The sequence below is a fragment of the Rhinichthys klamathensis genome, unplaced genomic scaffold (assembly GCF_029890125.1).
Source record: "Rhinichthys klamathensis goyatoka isolate OS25496 unplaced genomic scaffold, OSU_Roscu_1.1 h1tg000060l_1, whole genome shotgun sequence".
Classification (NCBI taxonomy): domain Eukaryota; kingdom Metazoa; phylum Chordata; class Actinopteri; order Cypriniformes; family Leuciscidae; genus Rhinichthys; species Rhinichthys klamathensis.
Window position 1 is genome coordinate 2,633,591 of NW_026606605.1, and position 27,118 is coordinate 2,660,708.

General features: G+C 37.6%; 1 protein-coding gene across 2 annotated transcripts in view; it reads right to left on the reverse strand.

Annotated features, from left to right (window-relative positions):
- Positions 1-2,920: 2,920 nt before the first annotated feature.
- Positions 2,921-27,118, reverse strand: part of LOC130084317 (cytoplasmic dynein 1 intermediate chain 1) — a 70,502-nt gene continuing 46,304 nt past the window's right edge. For both annotated transcript variants that reach the window (XM_056249668.1, XM_056249667.1), the window contains 7 exons: positions 22,878-23,024; positions 18,982-19,095; positions 18,764-18,897; positions 16,439-16,583; positions 10,144-10,284; positions 5,200-5,325; positions 2,921-3,217 (listed from right to left, as the gene is read on the reverse strand). In XM_056249668.1, the coding sequence (XP_056105643.1) occupies positions 3,107-3,217; positions 5,200-5,325; positions 10,144-10,284; positions 16,439-16,583; positions 18,764-18,897; positions 18,982-19,095; positions 22,878-23,024 (918 nt within the window). In that variant the 3' untranslated portion in view covers positions 2,921-3,106. The remainder of the gene's footprint in view (positions 3,218-5,199; positions 5,326-10,143; positions 10,285-16,438; positions 16,584-18,763; positions 18,898-18,981; positions 19,096-22,877; positions 23,025-27,118) is intronic.

The window sequence follows — 27,118 nt, forward strand, 5'->3', positions numbered from 1 at the left end:
AAAGTTCTGGATTCTTCAGTAGGAATGTAAATCATTTTTCATTTGATTCTTTATTTTATTGTATTTTTATTTATTTACCTGAAAAATTACCTTTAACAAACTTCCAAAATGATAAAATGGTTATGACCTTCCCAATCAATTCATGTAACTGATCAGTTAGATTTACTAAAGTTGATCCCCTTTTATTTCATTTATATAATGAACTCAAGGTAGGCCATTAGACGGGACCCCAAATTTGGGCTACCGGTACCATTTTGAGGGATTAAATTTCTTTTTGATTTTCATGAACACATCTCTAGTGTTGGAAAATGTGTGATAGCATCCGATCCATGGTAGCTTTCATTAGAAATCGACACTTATATCATCCTACCTCAAGGTAAGGTGTTCAGTGACTACAAGAGAGAAAATGTTATCCTTTTATAATTTTACAAATTTATTTAAAAAAAATATATATTTTTTTATTATAAAATTTTTAATTTTTTTATTATAATTTTTTTATTAAATTTTAAATTTATTTAAAGATAAATTCATTTATCCTTTTTCTTGACATGTTTGAATATCGTCCTCCGTAACCAAAAACTACCTTGAATCTAATGCTATCACACATTTTTCAAATACAGGGTCATACCTACACAAAAATCACCATGCAGTTTAATCCCTCAAAATGGTACCAATAAACCCTCTGTCTCACGGCCTAAGGCACTTGATGCATATTGCAGCGTTTTGACAGTACAAGCATATCCAGTAGAAACTAAACAAAGATTATTTTTTTTAAATGATAGATGTGTAACTGTTTACATTTTCTTTTCTCCTTTTACCATAAAACTATGTAATCACATACTACTCGCATTCATTTCATTACTGATGTGGACACACACATTTGAATGTATTATAGTATTCCATATTTATTTATGATTCGTGTTTTGGGGATATACAAGCAATGTTGATTTATAGTCCGGAGACTCCAGGTTTACAGATAATGTACTGTATGTTAGTACTGTATTTCTTGTAGTACCCCTTGAAAATTGAAGTGAAGACATTATATTGAGCTGTACAGTAGAGCTGATTGTACATATAGTGTGTATAAGATTGTGCCTTAGGCTACTATAAGTATGGCAGCAATAGATGCACTGATTGAAATCCATATTTATTAAAAGATCAAAACAAAACTGGTTTAGCATGTTTTATTTGTCAGTACTCATTGTATTTAGCCACACACTTCTCACTTATGGTTTTCAATAACATAATTTCTAAAATGTGAAGTCTTTTAGCAAGCACACAATACCTGTTTGCATTGCTATAACACTGATGAGAAGCCACTATTGATGACAGTTAAACTTACAAGACTTTATTTGTCAATACTTCATGCAGGGAGCTCAGTACAAAAATATACACACACTGTTCAAGTATACTAAAAAATAACCACCAACCAACGTCGAAAATGCCCTCCTAGCAGCAGGTTATTTCAAATTCACATTTTCAAACATGTTATGGACTGCTTTAGCAGTAAATGCTATCAAGGTAATGAGACGAAACATTAAAAAAAATACAATGAACTCTTACACAACAAAAACTGCACACAAGCTCACAGAAATAAAAACTATTTTACCATAAGCAACAATATTAAAGGGATCGTTCACCTAAATATGAAAACTGTCATTCCACACCTGTGTGACATCGTTGTGCACTGCAGAATAAGCAGCTCTTTTCCATAATACAACTGTGGTTCATTATTCACTTTCATTATTAATAATATTTTGGAATGAACTATGGAATGACGCAGTAAACGAAATGGCGATTTGCAAGCTCGATTCAATTTTAATCCTTTTTGCTACCCATACGGGCATATTTCAGGTCAAATCCAGCGGTAGAGGAGTGGCAATGCTGAAAAGCGGTTTGAGAAACTTGATACTAGGAACCTTCTAACTTCATAAATTACGCATTACGCAAAATAGAAGTTAAAAAAATTAACAAAAAACTGTGTTGACTGAGAAAATAGACAAGAGTAAAAGATTGATCTTGGTATTTTAAGATTTACCAGAAAATAATTAGAAAACCTATATTTTTATGCTACCCCCCCCCCCTCCACCCAAACCAAACCCAATTAAAGGGATAGTTCACCCAATGTGTCTTTCTTCTGTTGAACATAAAATATATTTTAAAGAATGTTGGTAACCAGACAGTTGACAAAAGCCATTGACTTCCATAGTAGAAAAAAAATACTATAGAGGTCAATGACTACCATAAACTGTCTGGTTACCAACATTCTTTAAAATATCCTCTTTTGTGTTCAGAAGAAAGAAACATACAGATTTGGAACAACATGAGGGTGAGTAAATGATGACAGAATTGTCATTTTTGGGTGAACTATCCCTTTAAGAACAATCCCCGCCCCGCAGCCGATTCTAATTTCATGTTAATCACAGTCCACATTGCCTACACAGCATTGAAACAAATACTAACCCTTAAAGTCACAATGAAATCAAATTGACTTATTTTTATGGAATATTGGAGGATTTATTATAAATGATTTACCTGTGTACATCTTTTTTTTATTAATTCACGTGCCCTCGTAATCTTTAATTGAAATACCTTTAATAAGCCACATTTTCTTTCTTCTCTGAAGACGTTTTCTGGCACGAGGGGGGGAGAACATGTCACTCGCGTGAGATCACAGCAATAGCAAACCATCCAATCAAGGACAAAAACAGGTCCCGCCCTACATCATTTCTTGTTTGAGAAGCCATTTCAGAAGAAGACTATCACAACTCCTGTTTCATGCTGACTTTAACCCTAACCTCACTCTAGCATTGGTAGCATCCTGATAGATAGCATTACCGTTCAGCTTTTTTACAGTTGCGATCAGATCCACCGATTATATTTTTTTAACTACTGAATGATTGAAGTTTGATCTTTTTCTTGAGCAATGAGCTGCGAGGTAGGGTATGCAGTATTGTTACCCAACCCTAGTAAACAATGCAACATTTTTCATTATTTGGGTAAACGGTCCCTTCGGAGAAACAGTAAACAGCACAGTACTAGTGGACATGCTAATTGTGTGTTACATCAGGCTCAGTCTGGGTTTGTGATGGCGCTGATCCCGTGTTTACGTGGTCAGTTCCCCAGGCCCCTCCTCCTCACCATCCCCACGGTTGGCACGGATCTCCATCAGTGTGTGTCCGAAGTGGGTCCAGTCCTCACTGTGGGGCACGGCCAGCTGCAACAGATGAGCGTTTGAGAAATCCAGTGCCAAAAACACCCCCCACATCTCCAAAACGCCACATCAAGAGCAAAGCTACGCATTACATGTGCTGTCACAGTGTGGGAGAGGAAAGAGATCACCACACATTGTGATTCAGAGACAGAACAATAAAGCTGCTTGTTTGGCCTTTGAGTGCTGAATATTTATCGTGTCAGTTCTCAGGAAGGGGAAGATGGGGACTTTGGGCCGGCTGGGTGACGATGTGGGATCGCTTTCTGCTGTCAGAGTCAGATTTAGACGAGAAAGGAAGGCTGCCTGCCGCCCATGCTTAGACAGAGAGAGAGAGAGAGAGAGAGATCTACAGGGTTTAATTAAACAGGAATAGAGAGGTGGGAGGAGATGACAGCCACTTCCAAACCAAAGGCCAAATCAAGCTCTTTTATAGTACAGCAGGTGGTCTTAAGAAGCCTTCATCAATAAATGACCTTATAGCACTGGGATTTCATCACTGTATATATACATACAGTATACATACCGGTACATACATAATATAAATATATATGTTTTCATGGACATTTTGCGAACTGAAATAACCTTGACTTGTCAAAAAAAATCTAATATTTTACTGAGGTTAACACTTGACACCATTATGGCCTGATGGGTCCCTTTCTATGAGATCATTATAATCTTTCTATTAAAAGTCAAATTTAAAAAAAATCTAATATACAAAAAATAGAAATCTGCAGGTTGGTTGGAGCACATGATTTTGATTTTGCAGACAAAAGTTATTCGAATATTAATAAGTGAAGCAGTTATTTTAAAATATTTTTTTTCGGTAACACTTTACACTAAGGTTTCATTTGGTAACAACATTAGTTAACTGTAGTAGTTAACATGAACGAACACTAAACAATACTTCTACAGGATTTATTAATATTAGTTAATGTTAATCTCAACATTTACTAATAAATTGTTATTAGTTGTGAACCAACATGAAAATCAAAATTTGTATGAACTAACATTAACACAGGTTAATAAATGCTGTAACACATAAAATATATTGTGCATTGTTAGTTAGTCAATGCATTAACTAATGTTATAATAATAAATTATGTTAAACAACTTTAAAGAGATGTCAAATTGGGCTTGTTTCTTAAAAAAAAAAAAACGAATTTTAAATCCTAAAACTAATTCATTCTGGTTGGAAAAGAGTAAATCACTGTATCTATGAACTGCAGTAACAGGGTCAGGTCTGAAACATAACCTACGCAAAAAAATATGAATGCAAAGTAACACCCTGAAACACTGAACAGAATTCATAACGCGACTCTCTTTGCTTTGCCACAAGAGGCACTATAACAGATAGTCAGATGAACTGTCTTCTTCTATGGTCTGCTAGAACTACAGCAAAGCGAGATATTTCTTGCTTTAAAACCCCTGTGTTACAGGGGGCGACCCGCGGTTGAAGAACAAAACCTTTTTAACTTTAAAATGACATCTGAACTTTACGCAATGTGCGAAGGAGTTCCACTCTGCTGAAGGAGCCCATGTCGAGGGCTTTTGGTAAATAAGCCCCCGTTCCCCCGAAACCCTTCAACTTTCCTTCACTTCATTTTATTGATGACCCACCATTATCATCAGCCCAAAGAGCCCACATGCTCGACCGACGCACTCTCCAATTACCACAATACACTGCGCTAAGATTAGCACTGCCCCACACATGAAGAGAGGCGAAACCCGGAGCCCGAAAACAACATGGTGAACATGGGAGTCCTCGTGGTTTTGCTGCTCTGTGGCAGAGACTCATTCATGTGGAGACGGCCTTAAAATAAAAGATTCAAACAAAAACGAGACCAAACTCTGAGAGATTCAACTTCACTTTCATTCCGCATCCATGTTCGTGAAGCTCCTGTTCAGGCTTGGAAAGAACCTGAGAGAATAATAATAACAGTAATCTCACACATCACGCTTCTTAATTACTGACAAAAGATTCATACCTCTCCAACGTCGTATATCCACACGCGGCCCTCGGAGTCTCCCACTGCGACCTCTTTGCCCCCTGCGGCCCAGCGCACGCGGTTCAGAGCGGGGGAGCCCTCGATGGTCACGCTGGCACTGGGAACCTGCACTCCAAACACACCTCCAATCAAATACCAAACACACAGTGTGTGAATGATGCTCTCTCACAGCTCTTAGGTTTAACGTACCACTCAAAAGTTTGATTTTAAAAGTCTCTCTTATTTATTTGACATAAAAATATTGTGAAATATTATTACAATTTAAATTTTAATGTATTTTGAAATGTAATTTATTCCTGTGATCAAAGCTGGATTTTCAGCATCATTACTCCAGTCTCTTCAGTGTCACATGATCCTTTCAGAAATCATTCTAATATGATGATTCGCTGCTCAAGAAACATTTCTGACTATTATCAATGTTGAAAACAGTTGTGCTGCTTATATTAATATTTTTGTGGAAACTGTGAGACATTTGTTTTTTTTCAAGAGTCTTTAAAGAATAGAAAGTTATAAAAAGAACAGCATTTATGTGAAATATTTTATTACATTATTATAAATCCCCTCACTGTCACTTTTGATCGATTTAATGCTTCCTTGCGGAATCAAAGTAATAATTTCTTTAAAAAACAAAACAAAAACAAAACGTACGGACCCCAAACGTTTAAACGGTATTTTGTTTCATTGCCAAATTGATCAATTTTGAATCATATTTGGAGATCTGAAAACTTGACGGGTGTAATTTTGCAATTGTATAATGTAAATATTTACAGCTAACTGCCTAAAAATGCAGGAAAACAAAACATAACATGATCTTTTTAAAAATATCACATATCTAAAAAATTAATTTACAAAATTCTAACTCTATGTTTCTCCAAAATATTAATAAAAATGACACTTATTGTATAGCCCCTGATGTGCTCGCCTTTAAAAACCCAAAAATATCAACCTGTTATTCTTGTAGAAAAATTTGACATCCACTAATTTTCAAATTCAAGGAAGAATATAGATAAATACAATAAATTATAACAAGAGGAATCTGAGTATTATAAAATTGTCGAATTTCCCTTCGGAAAACGTGCCTTCAGTTTGTGCATGAACTCTTATTGGATATTATAACTCATAAAACATCAAATGATGTTGTTTGGATGTCTAGTCGAAGCTGAGCTCTAATAGGAAGAAGAGATGAATCCGCTGCTCCACTGGAAAGAGCTATGAGCGCTTTTAATGATTTCATAAATCATCATGAATAGTCGCGCTGCACACATTAAAGCGATACACAGGCTCTGTTTGTGCGCGTGTGTGAGGTTGATTTCTGCCTATTACTTATGACAGTTAAGACTGGCCTGACACATGTTGTCAGCAAAGATGGAAGCTGTACGCTGGCTAATACAAAAGCTTCCTCGCTTCAGAACAGGCTAACCACAGCCTGAGAGCTATTAGCGAGCAGCTTCCTCCAAGAGTCAACTGCAAGGTTCAATTGGCTGCAAGCTTCTCTCCGCGTAAATTGGAACCAGGCGAGCCCGCAGTCTGTTAATGGTGTTATGGGTGAATTTCTTTATAAGTTGACAATGGAGAACTGTTGGCTGCTTTCTGGCACAAGATCTTTGGCTGTTTACGCATGTGTCGTGTGTGCGTCAGCACTGGGGGCTCCTGGTGTTTTGGATAGCATGCATTGTTCTTGAGGCAACACACACTCTTTCATTATCTCTTCTCAACAGACCAAACAAGCTGTTGATGCTGGAATATGCTAAAGGACAGAGAAGGGGCACAAGTTACATAGGTCAGGGTCAAAGGTTACTGATATGACACGAAAGGCCAAATTTACTGCTATACATGAAAGACATACTTTCAAAACTAATAGAACCATTACCATGTTTTTTTTTGTTTTTTGTTTTTAGAAATGGCACCACAGTGGACATAATTATTTTGTAAATACCTTAGAGTACCATGTAAATACCACATTACATAAATAAATAAGAATGGACAATATACGCCCCCTGAAACCTCCACAGCTTACAAGAAGTTAAATACATTAAAATATAATACTGGATTTTTGTGCGAGTTACAATCTGGTGGTCTCAAGGTAATGAAACTTTCCCTAAACAATTTAGTATTTTTGTCTTGATTTCCAGTACCAATACTTATATCTTATTATATCGTTTTACTGGAGGGAAAACAAATCTAAATTTGTTTGTGTTTAAAACAAGAAATAATGCATGTTAGTGGGGTCAGAAAAATACTTAATTCAAAGGGAAAACTAGATAATTTTTCTGACCCCACTGACCTTTAAAAAAAAAAAAGTTTTATGCACAAACTCACTTTAATTATTATTCTTTTCTTCAGAAAACAAGATTTTATCGCATGCAATTTTTTTTTCTAAAGTAAATGTATCTTGACTTAAGAATGTTTAGATATTGGTACTGGAAATCAAGACAAACATATGAGTAAGAAAATAATTGTTTCACCTTAAAGCTTTATAGAACTTTTCCATTTTATTGATTTTGTTTTAATTACTTTTGTTGTTATTCATTTGAATTCTTATCAACTTTTATTAATTAAACAGCTTGTAAACATACTTTATGACTAGAAAAAAATTAAATAACCGATTAAACATGATGGTATTATGCAGTCATTTTTCCTTTCATATAACCTTTTTGGCTCTTTAAAATTGAGTCACGAACTCTCGAGTTCTGTGTAGAATCCCATTGAACCTTTTTTTCCAAGAGTGTATATTGTTAGCATGTCGAATATCAGCCAACATTACAGCAAAGCAGGGGAAATATCAAATATTGGCTGATATATATATATATATAATATTGACCAATATTTGATATTGCATTTACACTAATCCTGCTGACATCTAAAGTTAAGCTTTAAAAACACTATTCATTTATTAACACTGTCAAACGTAATCATTAGCAAAATAAATATTTTTAATACATTCATTATAATATTGTGAATTTTATAATTTAGGGTTTTAATATTGGTTATTGGCCAGAACGTTCAAAATCAACATGAAATGGTGTTTGGAACCCATTTTACATTTGTATTTGACTATTTTACTGGAGTTAAACAGGATATTGAAAATAAAAATATATAGGATGGGATTGATTTTATATGATAAGATGCGACAGGAACATAAAAGTTGGTTTCTATATGACAGCTGGTTAGAAAAACAAGAGACCTTGGTTAAAAAAGAAGGCAATTTTGTCAAATAAAAGATAATTGACAAGCATTATTTTCCAAGCATCATTCAGGGTCAGTTCTGATTTCAAGTTGACTTTACTATATATGATTTACAATCAGTGAGCTAGTTGTTGGTTACCTTCCACCAAACACACATGCAGAGAGAGAGAGAGAGATGGGTGAGTGGAGAATCTGAGAGCAGTGTGTAATTAAAGTAGGTGTGTATTCCTCAGTGGACAGGCAGTGTCAGTCAGAACAGATCTCATTTGACACAGGACAGATGTAACACTTCTGAGCCGTGGCCTCAGGGGCCGGCGTGTCCAACATTACGGACTGACGTATTGTGTGAACGCTCCATGTACTGTAGCAGTAAGTCAACTGTCACATAAAACAACATCATAACATGTGATGTACAATGACACTCCATTATCAGTGATAAACGCTGCTGGATCCAGTATATGACAGCTAATATGACCTCATCATTCTGCATTCTTTCATTTCTGGATCGTTTTTGCCTTGTTTTCAGAAAAACGTCTGATATATACATCACACCCACTTAAGATAATAAGACTCATTTTCTGTGTTTTATAAACATTTTTTGTACTTGTAGAATTATTCTTATTTTTTGAACATTTTATTCATTTTTTAAATAATGTTTATTTTTTTAATTCAAAGGCAATTTTTTGTTTACAGAGAATATATCTTGAATATTTAATTATTTTTATGTATTTTGTAATAAAACATTTTTTTTTTCATATATTTATATTGTATTAGTTAATTTTCATATAATCAAATTAATTGCATATTAAAGTATAAAGCTAACAAAATTAAGCTTATATTTGGAACAAGATTAAAAGAAATTCCAGTGGAGTAAAATATTAATACATTTGTATATATATAATATTTATATATATATATATATATAATATTAATAAAATGAACCATATGTGGTATATATATATATATATATATATATCATATATACTATGTCTTTAATATATTTCTATAATTCATAATTATTATATAAATATTCTGCCAGGAACATCATATTTAGGGATTCCCATCATGGGATCATTTTATGGATTTAGTCTTAATTAATTCATTTTGCTTTAATTAAATTAAAAAAATTTAATTACATGTTATGAATTAAGCAGTTTGTAAAAATACTTTATCACTACAAAGAATTGAAATAACCTGTTAAGCATGAAAGTATTATGCAATTATTTAAGATATGTCTCCTTATCTAGAGCCTTTTTGGCATAAAGTGTCCTTTAAAACCCTAGTTTTATAAAGAATCCAAAACACAATTTTTCTTCCCAAGTAAATGTGTCTTGTTTTAGGAACATTTAGAAAAATATTGAAAAATATAAGTGCTTGTCTGTGACATGGCACAGGCACTGAAGGTCTCGAGAGACGGTGGCCCTAGAGGACCAGGTTAAACCGCTTGGCTGGGCCGTTGCCCATGGGAACTCAATGACTCTGGAATGGTGGAGAGAGAGGAATCCGCACACATCGGAGTAATTAGCCTTCAGCTTGCAGACTGTGTGTGTGTGTGTGTGTGCGTGTGGAAAGGAACGTCGCTGGATTGTTGTGCGAGCTGTCGGTGAAGAGCTGTCAGAAAGCTGATTTAAAGGCGGCCTGTGGGGAGACGCCCATACAGAAAGGAACTTGTTGTTGTTTTGATGCATCTTTTGGCCTGGCGTGATCTGGGGGACCAGACCGAGAGCGTTACCTCACCTCAGTGTCGTTGTTCAAGTTCCACAGATCCAGACGACCCATGCCGTCCACGGCGGCGAAGAGCGAGGGGTGCACGGGTGACCACATCACATCGTAGACATAGTCTGCATTATCCTCAAACGAGTACAGCGGCTTGTTTTGCTGAGGGGGAAAACAACATGAGAAAAAAGAGGTGAAATAAACAGAGGGCAAACAGGACAAGCAAGAAGGTGGTGGGCTTGTAAGGGAACAGGAAGAGGGCGAGAGAGAGGCAGATTGAGAGAATGAGAGAGTGGCATAGGCAGTAGACAGAGTGGCGCTGCTGCAGCCCTGGGGCCTGTCTGGGATTGGGCTAATTAAAACCTTTGCACATTCAAGCAGTGTCATAAAAAAACACTAGATGAAAGTCTCTCCAAGGTGTACTGTAACCTAAGTGTAACAGCTGTCTGTGGCATAGAAGAAAAGAGAATAAAGGAGAGAGAGAGAGAGAGAGAGGTGCATTCCGAACAGGTACGAGGGAGACAGCTGGGCGGACCACAGCACGATAATGAACCTCAGAGAGACACGCTGAAGAATGTGACCTGATTCCAACACACCAGGCAGTGTGCACACTTCATCTTTCAAAATAAACACAATCTGCCATGGTAAAGCCATTAAAAGTGTGGGAAATGATGAAAATTATGAAACACATACACAAAACATTCAATATGAATGAATGACTAAACAAAACTTTTTTTTATAGGCACTAGCATTCAAAAGTTTGGGGTCAGTAGTTTTTTTTTTTTTTGAAGCGCCGAAAAGCGCCGGAAGTGATATCTCGTGCGTGTACGTCACTCATTGTTTACACAGAACAGAGATTGTAGGTAAGACGGCTAATTAAAATGGTACTAATTTGCGCTTATCCGGGATGTTAAAACCGTCGTAAAAGAAACAATTAAAAAAATAAAAAATAAAACAATTGTATGAGTGATGTACACGCGCAAGAGATCACTTCCGGCGCTTGCCGGAAAAGACCGAAGCGCCGGCGCCCTCAGATCACTTGGACGTGGCTGTGTTTACACGAGGTAAAAACGATATAAATACTGTTCGTTTTCTCACACAAACCGCTCGTTTCGTGTCTTAGGCCATCAATGTGTACTTACATTTACGAGTCTCTTTGAGGAAGTGACCATAGACCTGCATTATATGACTAACAGACAAGAACGGTTTGACCTAAAAATAACAAAATTGAAACTACTGCGGACACAAAGACACCTACATCTTGGATGCCCTTGAGGTAAGCTAAAACATACCAAAAATTAATTCCAAAGTGAACTATCCCTTTAAGACATTTATAATCGAAAGTTTTCTTTTTCAAATAAACGCTGTTTATTTTCCATTCATCAAAGAATCCTGGAAATAGTAAGCTGTTTGATAAGATATTGATAAGATTATGATGTTTCTTGAGCTGCAAATCAGCATATTAGAATGATTTCTGAAGGATCATGTGATTTACTTTGATCAAATAAATGCAGCATTGGTGAACATAAAAGACTTAAAAAAAAAAAAAACTTTTGATCGTTAGTGTAAATGAACACCAAGAGTACAGCAGCCGTAAAACGACACTTAAATGTTCTTTTTCTGAAGTAGGCCTATATATTTTTATTAAATATTGACAGAACACAATTTGAGTGAAAACAAGCCCTTCTTCAAAACGGTAACTGAAAAATGCTGATTTAATCGCATTTGAGAGCTCGAGGCAGAAAACTTTTAGCAATGCATGCCGACAAAAACATAGATAGCATATTTCATTTGATGCACATAAAACTAATGCTGTGAGGAAACCCATGAAATATCCCGTATGAAATTAATGGTGGTTTCAATTTCACATTGAGTATGTCATTTGCCGCTATGGTAATTTTGTTATTTACTTATGTTATGATCAAACCAGTAGAGGTCCAATTAGAAGTTTAAACTACGCTCAACAGTCGATCTGATCCACAGGATCCACGGCCACAAATCCAAATCCTGAAGGCGCCAGTGCTGATTCTGCGCTCCCCGAGGACCACAGATCAGTTTGCAGAGCATTCTTTTCCCTCTAACAGAGCGTGATGTGCGCACTCCTCAGCCTCTCATTCATTCGATAACCTCTCTGATGCCTCTGTAGAGATCTAGTGATGGGATTTAGTATCAGTACTCACTGTAAATGGTACTTATTCGTGTCACCACCATCACAGACCTGGATGAGGGCCGCCATGCAGACCGAAAAGTCATCAAGGACTCGCCACGGGCACTTAAGGACACATTAGGGCACAAGGAGGGTTTTCCGAGCAGTCTTTGGCGGGAAACCATACCAATGGTTTTTCCTTAAACACTATTAGAAGAAAAGGTTCTATACCTTAAAAGGTTGCTTTGGTGAATAGAACATTTTAAGGGTTCCAATCATGAGATCATTTTATGGATTTAGTTTAAAAGCAGAGTCTGTTCTTTCTTTTGATACTGTATATTGAATGCTCAGATATTCATAAAACTAAATATTCTGGGGGTCATGAACATTTTGTGAAAATTATCAAAAATGCTACGTGTCTTGGAACTTTAAAAAAAACGTTAATAAATACAAATTAAATATTACATTTTTATAACGACAAATACTAAGTCGTCAATGTCTAAAAATAGGAAGCCATGTGTCATTTGAAATTGGCATTATTGCATGTGACTGATGTGTGTGTGGATCCAAGCTAAGGTGTGCTCACAACCACACACACACTGGAGAAAGAGACAGGCCTGCATTCCTGCGGCTCTCCTCAAAGGGGATGGAATTCCCCCGTCCCCAAAAAATAACACATGCACATCCATAACATCCCAGGAATGTTTTAATATCTGTCAGAATGCACAAAGTGTGAGATTTGTAGAGAAAATGCATGGAGCACAAGTAAAAGAGACAGGACGGTATGTTGTGGTTTGGGGAAGCTCAGCACTTTACGTACGCTTGTGCACAAAGATAGCGACGACGAGTGTGAGAACATGATACATACACTGTAGCTCTCATTCATGAAGCTCAGCTGTATTAAGCGTCGCAGGGCCTGAGGCAGTAGATGTGCCACTTTCCCTGTTAAATGACCCGTGTCCTCCATCTACTTCAGTTTATTTGGCCTTTTCTGCTTTTTAACTCCTTGTTAACTCGTTTTAAAGGGACAGTTCTCACAAAATGTACACTGTGTTCGTGGTCGGTAAGGTTTTTAAATGTTTTTTTTGTGTTTATTTGATCGAAAATACAGTAAAACAATTTCCATTTTAATATATTTTAAAATGTAATTTTTTCCTGAATTTTCAGCATCATTACTCCAGTCTTCAGTGTCACATGATCCATCAGAAATCATTCTAATATGCTGATTTGCTGCTTAAGAAACATTTCTGAATATTCCCAATGTTGAAAACAGTTTAATATTTTTGTGGAAACCAAGATGTATTTTCAGGATTCTTTGATGAACAAAGTTCAAGAGAACAGCGTTTATTTGAACGAGAAATCTTTTGTAACATTGTAAATGCTTTTACTGCAAATTCTGTCATCATTTACACATCATACTGTTGTCCTAAACCTGTAAATTATTTCATGTTTGGTCTGTTTCTCACACACATCTGTATTATGATGTTGAAATACTTTAAATACACTCACCGGCCACTTTATTAGGTACACCTGTCCAACTGCTCGTTAACACTTAATTTCTAAGCAGCCAATCACATGGCGGCAACTCAGTGCATTTAGGCATGTAGACATGGTCAAGACAATCTCCTGCAGTTCAAACCGAGCATCAGTATGGGGAAGAAAGGTGATTTAAGTGACTTTGAACGTGGCATGATTGTTGGTGCCAGAAGGGCTGGTCTGAGTATTTCAGAAACTGCTAATCTACTGGGATTTTCACGCACAACCATCTCTAGGGTTTACAAAGAATGGTCCGAAAAAGAAAAAACATCCAGTGAGCGGCAGTTCTGTGGGCGGAAATGCCTTGTTGATGCCAGAGGTCAGAGGAGAATGGCCAGACTGGTTCGAGCTGATAGAAGGGCAACAGTGACTGAAATAACCACTCGTTACAACCGAGGTATGCAGCAAAGCATTTGTGAAGCCACAACACGCACAACCTTGAGGCGGATGGGCTACAACAGCAGAAGACTCCACCGGGTACCACTCATCTCCACTACAAATAGGAAAAAGAGGCTACAATTTGCAAGAGCTCACCAAAATTGAACAGTTGAAGACTGGAAAAATGTTGCCTGGTCTGATGAGTCTCGATTTCTGTTGAGACATTCAGATGTTAGAGTCAGAATTTGGCGTAAACAGAATGAGAACATGGAACCATCATGCCTTGTTACCACTGTGCAGGCTGGTGGTGGTGGTGTAATGGTGTGGGGGATGTTTTCCTGGCACACTTTAGGCCCCTTAGTGCCAATTGGGCATCGTTTAAATGCCACGGCCTACCTGAGCATTGTTTCTGACCATGTCCATCCCTTTATGGCCACCATGTACCCATCCTCTGATGGCTACTTCCACCATGTCACAAAGCTCTAATCATTTCAAATTGGTTTCTTGAACATGACAATGAGTTCACTGTACTAAAATGGCCTCCACAGTCACCAGATCTCAACCCAATAGAGCATCTTTGGGATGTGGTGGAACGGGAGATTCGCATCATGGATGTGCAGCCGACAAATCTGCGGCAACTGTGTGATGCCATCATGTCAATATGGACCAAACTCCCTGAGGAATGCTTCCAGCACCTTGTTGAATCTATGCCACGAAGAATTGAGGCAGTTCTGAAGGCAAAAGGGGGTCCAACCCGTTACTAGCATGGGGTACCTAATAAAGTGGCCGGTGAGTGTATAACAAACAAGACATTCAGAGCACTTTTATAGCTCTTTTTAAAGCTCGAAAGTTTCAGTCCCTATTATTGTAATTGCATTGGAAAAGAGCAACCAGAAAATTTCTTTACATTTCACAATTTGTGTTCCACACAGAACTGAAAGGACAAACTATTCCTTTAACTACTACTTATACTTTCAATTCCTACCAGGGTTGTGTCATTGACATCTCTTCGTCAAGCTAATCCACTTTTCCATAGCTTTTTTTTCTTGTTATTATTTGTGTCCCCCCCCCCCCCAACATTCCTTCTACGTCCATCTTTTATTCATACTTGGCCTCCATGCTTCCCTCACTCTGTGGTTAATGTGATCTGAGCCAGTATCTCCAGACACAGATTGCAGTATCTGTGAGCACAACCATGTCCATACGTCTCCCACCCTAGCCCGCTCTTGCTCAATCTCTTTTGGTCCATGTGGTTTGAACACCAATCAAGAGACTCAATCATTCATTTCTGAACTTGCAGATTAAGCTCCAAGGCAAAAAGCCACTGTCCAGTGGTCTCGAAGCTTTGGACACAGAACGGATTTACTTGCATGTACGAGACACTGCCAAGATACTGTCCTCATGAACAAAGCAGGGCTTAAAATGCCCTTTATAAAAGCCTGCATTAATGTTGAATTAGCCTGGTTAGTACATTAAATATTAGGGTTTCATAAACAAAAAATGCATTTAATAAATAAATATGGTCACACTTTAGATTAGGGTCCAATTCTCAGTATCAACTAACTATTAACTATGACTTTTGCCTCAATAAACTCCTAATTACCGCTTATTAATAGTTAGTAAGGTAGTTCAGTTTAGGTATTGGGAAGCATTAAGGGATGTAGAATATGGTCATGCAGAATAAGGCATTAATATGTGCTTCATAAGTCCTAATAAACAACCAATATCCTATTAATATGCATGCTAATAAGCAATGAGGTGAGGATTGGACCCTAAACTAAAGTATTACCAAAAAAATATTATGTGAAAAAACCCTATTATCTTACATAATTTTGCTTTTTTAAGTAAATTTAGATTTGAGATATTTGTTAAAACAACACAACAATATGGATTAAGAAAATGATAACTATCTGACGAGGCAATAACAATATTAATTTTAATAAGCATACAAAAACCTCAAACAAAAATGTTTGCTGCTGTTAGAATGGCAAGGTTTAAATATTTGTGTGTTTAAATATTATAATATCAGTGAATTAACAGAAGTGCTACACAATTTTAGTCCCTTGAATGAATTCATTAATGATACACTGGTAAATGTTTGAATGGTGACTCATTACAGTCCATGAGCCGGCAATGTGTCTCATTAAAATGGATGGTTAGTCATGCATCATTTGTTTATAATATCTTGCAGTGTGGTGTCAACAGAGTGAGGTGCTCTGATGATGCTCAAGAGGTGTAGAGGATACTCAGTCTTACCTTTGTGCTCCACAATTTGACAGTCCAGTCGAAAGAAGAGGTGACAAAGAGGTGTGAGAAATCAGCAGGGCCCACAGCACTGTGACAACTGATGCCTGTCACTGGCCCCTGATGGCCCTCAAACATCTCACATATACCAGCTTTACTGTGGAGCAACACAAAGCGATGATCAAAAACAAATAGAAGTAACCATTAAGGCCCTCTACACACCTGATGTAAGTCTAGCAGGGGTTAAAGTGAAAAAAATTCACAAAATTTTTTTTTTTAGATGAACATCTTCAATGGCACCATTTATTTATTACAGCTGTATCTTAATGCCGTCTTTTTATGAATGAAAGCCAGGATCACTCATATTATATCTACTGATGTCTCGATGAAAATAATTTCCCCCAAATTTTAAACATTATAGGCTTCAAAAAATATAAAAACCTTTAATTTAAGTGAACTTAAAACAATCCTAACTTAAACCTATAATAAATGTAATTTACCTGTACCATACAGAAATTGAATAAGGTTATAAAACAGTCCGCACTGCATAAATTAATGAAATATAGATTAATCCTTATCAAAGCTACAAGCGTTCTTTAGTCGAGGGCAGTTAGTAATTTTCTCTGTCTCTCTGTTCTTTAGGTTAACTTTACTGACAGACAGAATTAATGGCTCCTGTCACTTTAAGATCTACAGCTGCTGACAGGATTTTACGCATCTCATTCTCTCACTACTATTTACTTCCATTTAAGATTGTTTTTAACTCATTTAAGACTGTTCTTGTGAGGATACTCGACAAAACTGACATTTTGGCATAAATGTGTGTGTTATTGTTCGTTCAAGCGCGAAAGAGAACTCGATACTGGCGCGCGTCTCTCTGTGCGTCTCGTGTGCGCGCGCGTGTCAGGAGGACATTCACTGAAAGCGCGTTCTCTTTTGTCTTGTACGTCGCGCATAAGTGGTTTAAAGCATTTGCGTGAATAAGAACAAGATCATAACCCTAGCTAAAGGATGACAGAAAGAACGGATGCTGCGTTAATTGCTTAAATATTTTAACACGTTAGCTGGACAAAAATGAATCGCATGCGAAAAGAATAATTTTTTCCTCACGGCCGCACGGTGCCGGTGTGGTGCCGAATTCTGACCCCCGCCAAATTATTACCCCCCTAGTATTGTAGGTTTAGGATAAATTTTGGGGGAGGGGTTAGGATTAGGCAATCAGGTACTGATTTCAACGAGGGGGGTAATAATTTGGCAGGCAGTCGAAATTCGGCACAACACCGGAATACTTTAAGCCCCGAGTAGTGCATGTACGTATACTTTACTGCTCAAAAGTTTGAGGTCAGTAAGATTGTTTTTAAAGAAATTTTACTTTTATCCAGCAAGTTTCTATAGGTAGTAAAGACATGTATAATGTTACATGAGATTTATATTTCAAATAAATGCAGTTCTTTTCAACTCTCCTTTCATAAAAGATTTTGAACTATAATATTTTTTTTTCAGTATTAAGTAAAAAATATTAAATATTAACAATTGTTTTCAACATTAATTATAATAAGAAATGTTTCTTTAGCATCAATATTAGAATGATTTCTGAAGGATCATGTGACACTAAAGACTGGAGTAATGATGCTGAAAATTCAGCTTTGATCACAGGAATAAATTACATTTTAAAATATATAATATAAAGGCACATTAAATTGTAATAATATTCCACAATATTACTGTTTTCACTGTATTTTTGATCTTTGTCTTGGTAAGCATATAATTCTTTCAAAAAAATAAAAAAATATTACCGACCCCAGACTTTTGTACATGCTTTTCCAAATGTTTTGATCAGAAAGCCATATGTAAGCAAAGATTATAACCCTTGTTTTGATTGACAGGTGAGTAGGCGGTCCCTGTCAATCAGGCGGTCCCTATTAAATTCTTTGAATGTTCGCCGGTTCCCGCCTCCTTCTTCCCCGGCCTCGTCCTGCTCGCCACAGTGATTGATTTTTTATATTTCATTTATCTCTGAGTCCACACCACAACTACAACGATAACGGCACAGAGAAACAACATCGTTACGATCACTTTCAGATCTATTTTTTCCAGTTGAGGAATGAAAAAAACACTGACAGCAAATTAGAATCCAGCCTGTTTTAAAGAGCTCGAGCATTTAAAGCGACAGACGACATAACTGGAGCATGCACTTAGAATAAACAGAACGATATAGTGTGTTGGTGTGGACACTAATATAGTTATCGATATAGTTATTGTTCTTGGTGTGAGCGAGCCTTAAGGGTTATCATGGACAGTGTGTCAAATGTATGCATGTGTGTGTGTGCCACTCACCTGCCGTGTCTGGACGCTGTATACACTGTCCCCTCCTCACTGCCAACTATATAATTATTGACGTCTCCAGTGGGAAAGGCCATCCCAGTCACAGCCACTGGCTTAGACTTGTTATAAACAAGCTCCATGCTCTCCTACAATTGAGCAGACAGACTTTTATACAGGTGTGATGGATGCTGGTAGAGTGTCAGGTGTTGATCAGATGTGCCAGAACTGACCTGAGGCTGCGACAGCATATCCAGGCTCCAGGAACACATACGTCCATCTGTGGACACAGTGATCAGGTTGTTGGCGTTCTGGGTGCCGACCACATTGACGCAGTACACTGGGTGCTTTGAGAAGAAACATATACAGTATGTCACATACAAATCCGTATACAGTAGTAGTCCGCATGGGATATTTGTTGACCCTACAGGTTTGATTAAACCATCAAAATATGAGGAAAATATTTCATATATTTTTTAAAAATATTATAAATATGAGGGAAGAACAAAACACTAAACTTGGTTAAGGTGTTTATCTGACAAAATTATTTGGCAAAAAAGGCAAACTACAGCTACAGGTTTTATTTTACTGTGCAAAAAAGCATACATTGACTACAACATAACAGGTATTTATATTTTGTTGGTTCTCTTGTTTTTGCATGTGTTCATAACTTCTTTGTATGACAGCCTGGCCAAGAATTATGTCGCACAATTTGGCACGTTTCCTTGCATTCTCACAAAAAAAGCTATTGACTCCAAGTACAACTATGCAACATGCTTACAAAATCTTTAACAATTTAAAAATGTATATTTGAATAAAGGGTGAGGAATACTACTGTATGGCCAGCAAACATGTTGCAAAATTAAAGCTATGAACTGAATGTGTACACAGACACAATACCTAGCCTGTGAACTAACATGGCTCGGGCATCTGCCCGTCTGCAAATACAGTTGATTGTGTGAATCCATTATGTCGTTATTGCCGTCAATTTGATTTTGTTTTTTGACCAACAATGGGCTCTTTCAGATGAGCCGGTGGAGTGGTGAGACGGCGGTCGGGACATAGGCTTTCATTATTGAGGGCACGGGAGTTTAAACCCTCAGCATGTATGGCATTCAGGGGCCGTGTGTGTGGCAGCTGAGCACAATAAGGGTCTATGGACGTCCCTTTTCTCTGCTACTAGGCTGTACTGTCTTTATTGCATGACAAGGAGTTAGATGGGGCTCATTGAGCCTGACTGTGCTGACAGACGGAGTCTAGCCCTGGGTAGACTTTTGCACAGAGAGAAGACGAGGTCAGGAAAACGTTGAGGGGTGATTGCTCCCAGTCCCAGCATTATGTCTGATTAAAGGGATAGTCCACCCAAAATGAAAATTCTGTCAGCATTTACTGACCCTCGTGCTGTTCCAAACCAGTAAGATTTTCCTTCTCCAGAGGAACTCAAAAGGAGATGTTTTTTAAGAATATTCATGCCATACAGGCTAAGTCGTTACTTAATGAAAATCGTGCTTGACAGTCGTGTTCACCATTTACATTCAGTGTATAGAATAGAGAGGCTTGGGCATTCTGATATAATATCTCATTTTGTGTTCCACAGAATATGACTCTTTCACAACACTTTGGTCTTAACTTTAAATTGCCCCTATTATGAGCTCATTAAAAAGTATTAGTAAACAATATTATATTTAGAGGTCTCCTACAATAGGTTAATAAGCATCCAAGATCAAAAAACACTTTAATTTTCTCACAATATACATTGCACATCACCTCATTTCTCAAAGAGCCTGAAAACGGTTTGTTTGAAGATTCAGGCTGTGTCCGAAATCTCCACTCAAACCACTACTCCCTAACCCCTATGTAGGGGGTAGGGTGTAGAGCACTATATAGTGAGCTCACCAGCATAATAGAAACACCACTTTCGGACACTACTCGATCGTCTCTCGGCGCCGTTGATTACGTCATTACTGTCGCACTATTTAAACGCGCCATCATCTGTCAGCTGGTGGCGAGCCAGCTCTGGGCTAAATAGATTTTTTTTAAATAAATACATTACATTATATTGAGCTTATTTCTCCAAAATTGTAAAATTAAAAGTCATTTCTGGCCGTTTCTGTTATAATGCGTTACTCCACACATGATTATAACTTATAAACATAAATAAAATGAATACACATATTTCATATATTTTCATTTTCGCGCCACACCGTTTTCTCTTGCCTGTCGACATTAGGAAAAAAACAACAACAGATCTACGTTATCAAATATCTTGCTCATAATACTCTTAATAAAACAGCTTTTAGACTCTGTGGAGATGCCACTCAATATTTATCTTTTTTGTTTGTTCTCGTGATTCAGAAGATTTTGCGGATTAGCGAAAGAAACAGGATTTCTAGACAGAAAACGACGTGCTGTTCTTGCTACGCTAGCAAGACGTCGTCAAATTGTAAGTTAAAGATGAAGATGATGCTGATGGGTCTTTTACGATCAGCGCAATGCATGATGGTATGTAGGGCTTGGGTTAGTGACCATCGGTTGTACACTACTTTTCAAAATGCATTCTGGGATACATCAAGTGGACTATAGGGTATAATAATCATTACTATACATTCGGACAGCACTACAAAATGGCGAGCTCACTATATAGTCCACTATATAGTGAGTAGTGGGAGATTTCGGACACAGCGTCAGTCTTCTCTAAACCTGTCCTTTCCGAGAGCCTGCTCTGCTCTGATTGGTCAGACGGTCCAGTCTGTTGTTATTGGTCGACCGCTTTCAGCGTGTATTGTAAACAAAATGCCTGTTACCATATCTGAATTCCAGCTCCGGAGGCTTCCTCAGTGCTTGATACTCAGTGATACGAACTAATAATGGCGTCAGTTTTACCATATCAAATAGTCTACGTTCACAATGCAATTTTTTTTTGCATAGGTGTTAACATTGTTGTTTGAAATGTGGCCAATCAGCCCGCTCTCATCCCAAGGCGTCCTATACTGACGCTTTTGCCAAAGCGTCTATATCCAACGCACATGGCACCCTTTAGCGTCAATATGAGACGCAGATATATGGCGCCTCCTAGTGGTCTAACCCTAACACTACCCCAGACCTAAACCTACCCATAACCGAAGCGTGTTATATTGACGCTAAAGGGTGCCATGTGCGTCGGATGTAGACGCTTTGGCAAAAGCGTCAGTATTTGACGCCTTGGGATGAGAACGCGTTGGGGCAATATCAGATTCCAGTGTGAACAGATCATGGTCCTGGACTGACCCGCATGCATAAAAGAACGATAAAAAGATGTCCCGCAGCACGCTGTCATACGGAAGTAAACGTGGAGAATATTAAAGTGATTATGTGTAGATTTTAAGTGTGATCTGCCGAGAAGAGAAGAGTTTTTAAACATGTATGATACGAGCCCTCATGTTTCGCTTGTATATAGAGCTGTCACCGTAATACTTATGAGCTCTGACACACCACTGTCATTCACTCACTACCTTTCGCAACTGTCTTGATAACTACCGGTATGTAAAATCTTTGAAGTGACTCCCATGAGCGCAGATTTGTGCCGAATGTTGCTCTAGAGTGACGTAGAAGTCTCATGAATTCCGATATGACCGTTCAGACTGCGTCGCATTGTAAAACATCTGACCTGTATCGGATTTAGCAATCTGATTTGGGCCACATTTGCCTGCAGTCGTAACCAAGCCTTAGAGCCAGAGTCCTCATGCTTTTGAAGTGCATGTAAAGTGCATTTGCTTTTGCAGCGCTGAAAACAATCTCTTCTTGAGATGTCGACAACACGAACCACTCTCTTCCAGGCCTCAGCGTTTGAGGGTCAAAGTAGACGTTGTTCACAGGCAGCCAATGAAGACCCTAGGCTGGCATTATGCAAATTTGTTACATAGGTATGTAACTGGAATTGAGACTGGAATCGCTGACGACTTGTTTCGGCAGTTCAGAATCAATTTCTAGACAATAACTCCATTTATTGTGCAGTTTGATCTTTCAAACTTTGCAGACCTTTTACATTCACAAAAAGCTATATTGCATGCTGCATGAAAGGAAATATTCGAAAAAGCATGATTGGGCACTTTAAGATTAAGAAGGATGATTGTGTCTGTAGTGTTCTTACTGTATGCGCTGCGGCGGACAGGGGAGTCCTCTGAACCGGTGTTCTTCTGTGACTTCTGTTGTCCCAGAGAACAATCTGCCCCGAATATGTGCCGCCCACCAACAGGTTAGGATGAAACCGGGCAAAACCCACCGACACCACTGGAGACTGGAAAAGACAAGACAAGACAAAATCTTTAGGACAAAAAGACGAAGAAAAGAGAGAATGATGAAGGTGATGATGAAGGCAAAGGAGGAAGGGTGGGCAGAGTACCAAACTATGCTAAGGATTGTGGGAACAGCAGTTTTATATTACAGCATCATAAACAGAGTGCACTAGAGCGAAAAGCGCTGGCTTTTGTTGTGACAGCCTTTCCCTCCATCTTCACTTTTATTGAGTTTTTGGTTCCTCTTCAGTGCCTGTCACATGAAACGTGCCCTAATGCTTACATATTTTCACACACAATTCTCTGCAGCGGCCTTACTAAGCGCTTTCGCGATTATCTCAGGAGACCAATTACTGACAGCAAGGAGACAACGATATTTTGTTTTACTTGCAAAACTGCCCTTTTCGTGGTGATGTGACAGCAGCGGGACAGAAGTGTAAAAAGCGTGTTTTCATTGCGCTCTCCAGTCGTCAGTAAAGCAAAGACTAGGACTGTCTCCCTTCATGCACCGCACCATCTGCGGCCTCGCCGTCATGCACACAGGGTTCATTTTAAAGTGACTGGAAAACAAACCAGAGAAAAAGAAAACATGCTTCTCTTTTCTTTCATTCGTTCCCCCCTCTAAAAAAAATACAGCTTCTAAGAGGCTTCGGGAGCAGCTTCGCATGTGAGGTGGTTTTTTAAAAGGACTCAAAATAAACCAAGTTGGAGGGGTAAAAATAAAGGCGAGTTGAGTTTATTTACACTCAGGACACGCAGGCAAATCTGGTTTAAAGTTGAAACGCATTAAGACAAAAGCGTTTGATGGTTGGACTGGAGATTATTTGACTGATTGTGTGATTGACTGCGGCCTGATGGAGAAATTCTACACGAATACAGAGAACCGGTTCTTTACAGAAACTATTCCCTTCATTTACATACCAGAAATGAATGACGTTATGTTTCGTTAAAGTCACCATGAAGTCAAAATTCGTATTTCTACCAGAAAGACTCTTCCTGGCAGAACTTACGCTAAAGCTTCCATTTCTTTTGTGGAATATCGCATATTTATTATATTATAGATCATTTATGCATGCACGTCATTATTTTTTTTAACAATCACATGCCATTGTAATCTTTAATCAAAATAACGTCCCGTCCCTCTTGCAGCGACACCTCATCTCTACTCTGATGATGTGTTTACCGACACGAGGGCGGGGCAACCTGTCACTCACATGAGATCCACCAATAGCAAACCACAACAATCCAATCAATTCCCCATGGACAAAACCAAGTCCCGCCCTACATTTTTTCTTGTTCGAGAAGCCGTTCTACTTGGACAGATATCACAATAAGGAAAAAACCGCAACTTCTGTTTGATGCCGACTGGATTTCACACGCGAGTTCTTTAAAACAAATACTCCTGGACTATTTTTCAGCGGTGTTGCAACACTGCAACTTAATCTACAACGCAAAACATACAGAGTGCAATCAGTTACTAATGTAGCCCGATTCCCGAATGACTCCTGAGCTTTTTCTATACACAGAATACAGGAACTTTAAATACAGGAGCAACCAGGGTATTCCAAATCCAAACGGTTCTCAAACAATTGACTCTTTTGAGACAGTTCTTAAAAGTGAATCAAAACCATACAGCGCACTGTATGGTTCCAAATCCAAACGATTCATGAACGAATGACTCTTTTGAGCGAGTTCTTTTTGGTGAATCAAAAATATAGAGTGACCAATGTAGTCGAGTCGATTCTTTTTAGTGAATCAAAACCATACAGCACATGTGTATTCCAAATGATTCACAAACAAATGACTGTGAATGATTTGGTTCTTCATAGTGAATCAAACAGCTTACAACTAATTAATGAGACTGGAATCAGTATAGCACTGACTGGTTGTTCATACTATAACATATGTAGTTTAAGATACACATTACATGTCCTGTAATCAGTGGAATTGTAATGTTACCACATTTTTGTTTGTTTAGTAATATTAAATACAGTTACAGACAATATTTGGTTGCATTTATGCTGCCTCTAAAAAGACTACACTCTAAAAGATGCTGGGTTGTTTCAACCCAAATTTGGGTCAAATATGGACAAACCCAAATGTTGGGTTAAAAATGTAATTAAAAAATGTACAGTTGAAAGTGAAAGTTGAAGTTGGGTTAAAATTTTAAATTACATTCTTAACCCAACATTTGGGTTTGTCCATATTTGACCCAAATTTGGGTTAAAACAACCCAGCATTGTTTAGAGTGTATGAATAGTTGCCGAACAAATGACTACAATCTAAAATGCTGGGTTATTTCAACCCAACTTTGGGTCAAATATGGACAATTAACCCAGCCGTTGGGTTAAACTTTTAAATTACATTTTTAACCCAACATTTGGGGTTGTCCATATTTGACCCAACGTTGGGTTTAAACAACCCAGCATTTTTTAGAGTGTAGTCTTTAAAGTCACCTTTTGCAAGAACTGATTTAAATGTATTAGCTTCTAATTTATTATGATTCCCACCCCTAACTACAGTATTATGATAGAAATAAAATAGAAAGCAGAGACTTGCATGTTACTACACCGGCTGCAATAATACAATCATTGGACATCAAAAGCCAACATTTCAGTTAATAAATTGATTAGTATCTTTTAAGGGGTTGAAAAGTTTCACTCAAGTCTTGATTAGTCTGATTGCCAGTACCGCTGGAAAGGGATCTCTGTTCGGTGATTAATGATCAGTCGGTCCTGAATACTAACACAGAGACAGGGGAACATTGCTGCTTAAATACACGGCTATTTCAATCAGAGCCACAAGCCGACCTCTGAACCAAGTCTCTTTCTCTCTCTCTCCTATAGTCATGTGTCAGGGACACGCTCCCCAGACCAGCGCTTCATTACTGGGCTAATGAACATGAGCTGGGGTCACCACAACAAGAGGGTAATAACTCCACTATGAAGCCATTAATCAGAGACTTAATGAAGTATCGTAACCTGAAACTTCAGCTCAGGAGAGCAGTCCAGCCAACAGCCAATCACAGGCTTCTCTGGCCTCTCCACACACCACTGTTTTTATCAGACTCGTCTGCTGTGGTATCATCACTGTCCTGCAGAAACCTCTGAAGACAGTCTCCATCCCTCCGTTTTCTGTTCCTTAACATGCTAATTCTATAGCGTAACAGATTCATTTTTGATTGGATAAGCTGAGTTGTGTAAATGTATCTGTTCAATCGTTTACAAAACTTTACTGTCTCTGGACAACAACCAGTCTGCCCTACTCCTGGCAGGGTTATTATTTTTAACTAAAACTATAAAAAACATGGTAACACTTTAGTTTAGGGTCCAATTCTCACTATTTACTACACTCTAAAAAATGCTGGGTTGTTTCAACCCATGGTTGGGTCAAATATGGACAAACCCAATCGCTGGGTTTAAAAATGCAATAAAAAAATTTAAACCAACGCTTAGATTTGTCCATATTTGACCCAACCATGGGTTGAAACAACCCAGCATTTTTTAGAGTGTATAGTTGCTTATTAGCATGCATATTACTTGGCTGTTTATTATAAAGCATGTATAAATGCCTTATTCTGCATGACCATATTCTACATCCCTTAATCCTACCCAATACCTAAACTTAACAATCTTACTAACTATTAATAAGCAGTAATTTGGAGTTTATTGAGGCAAAAGTCGTAGTTAGTTGATACTGAGAATTGGACCCAATCTAAAGTGTTTGAAATAAAGCTGAAATTAAATAAAATATAAATATTAGTTGAAATTTTTTTGAAAAGTTGCATTGGCAATAAACTGAAGGTGAAGCACTAAAATGATTAACTGTAAATAAACTAAAACAGAAATAAAAATAAAAATAAATATTTTAAATAAACCTAATTAAATGATAAAAGCAAATAACAAAATGACTAAAAACGAATCTTAAATATTAATAAAACTATACTAAAAATTAAATAAAAACTAAAAATACACATGACTCCTTGGCAATACTGGATCTTTTTTTAATCCCAAAATAATTTAATATAAAAAGATTTCAAATAAATTAATGTTTCATTGGAATTCCTACAAAACAAACAGTGAAATGTTTATTAAAC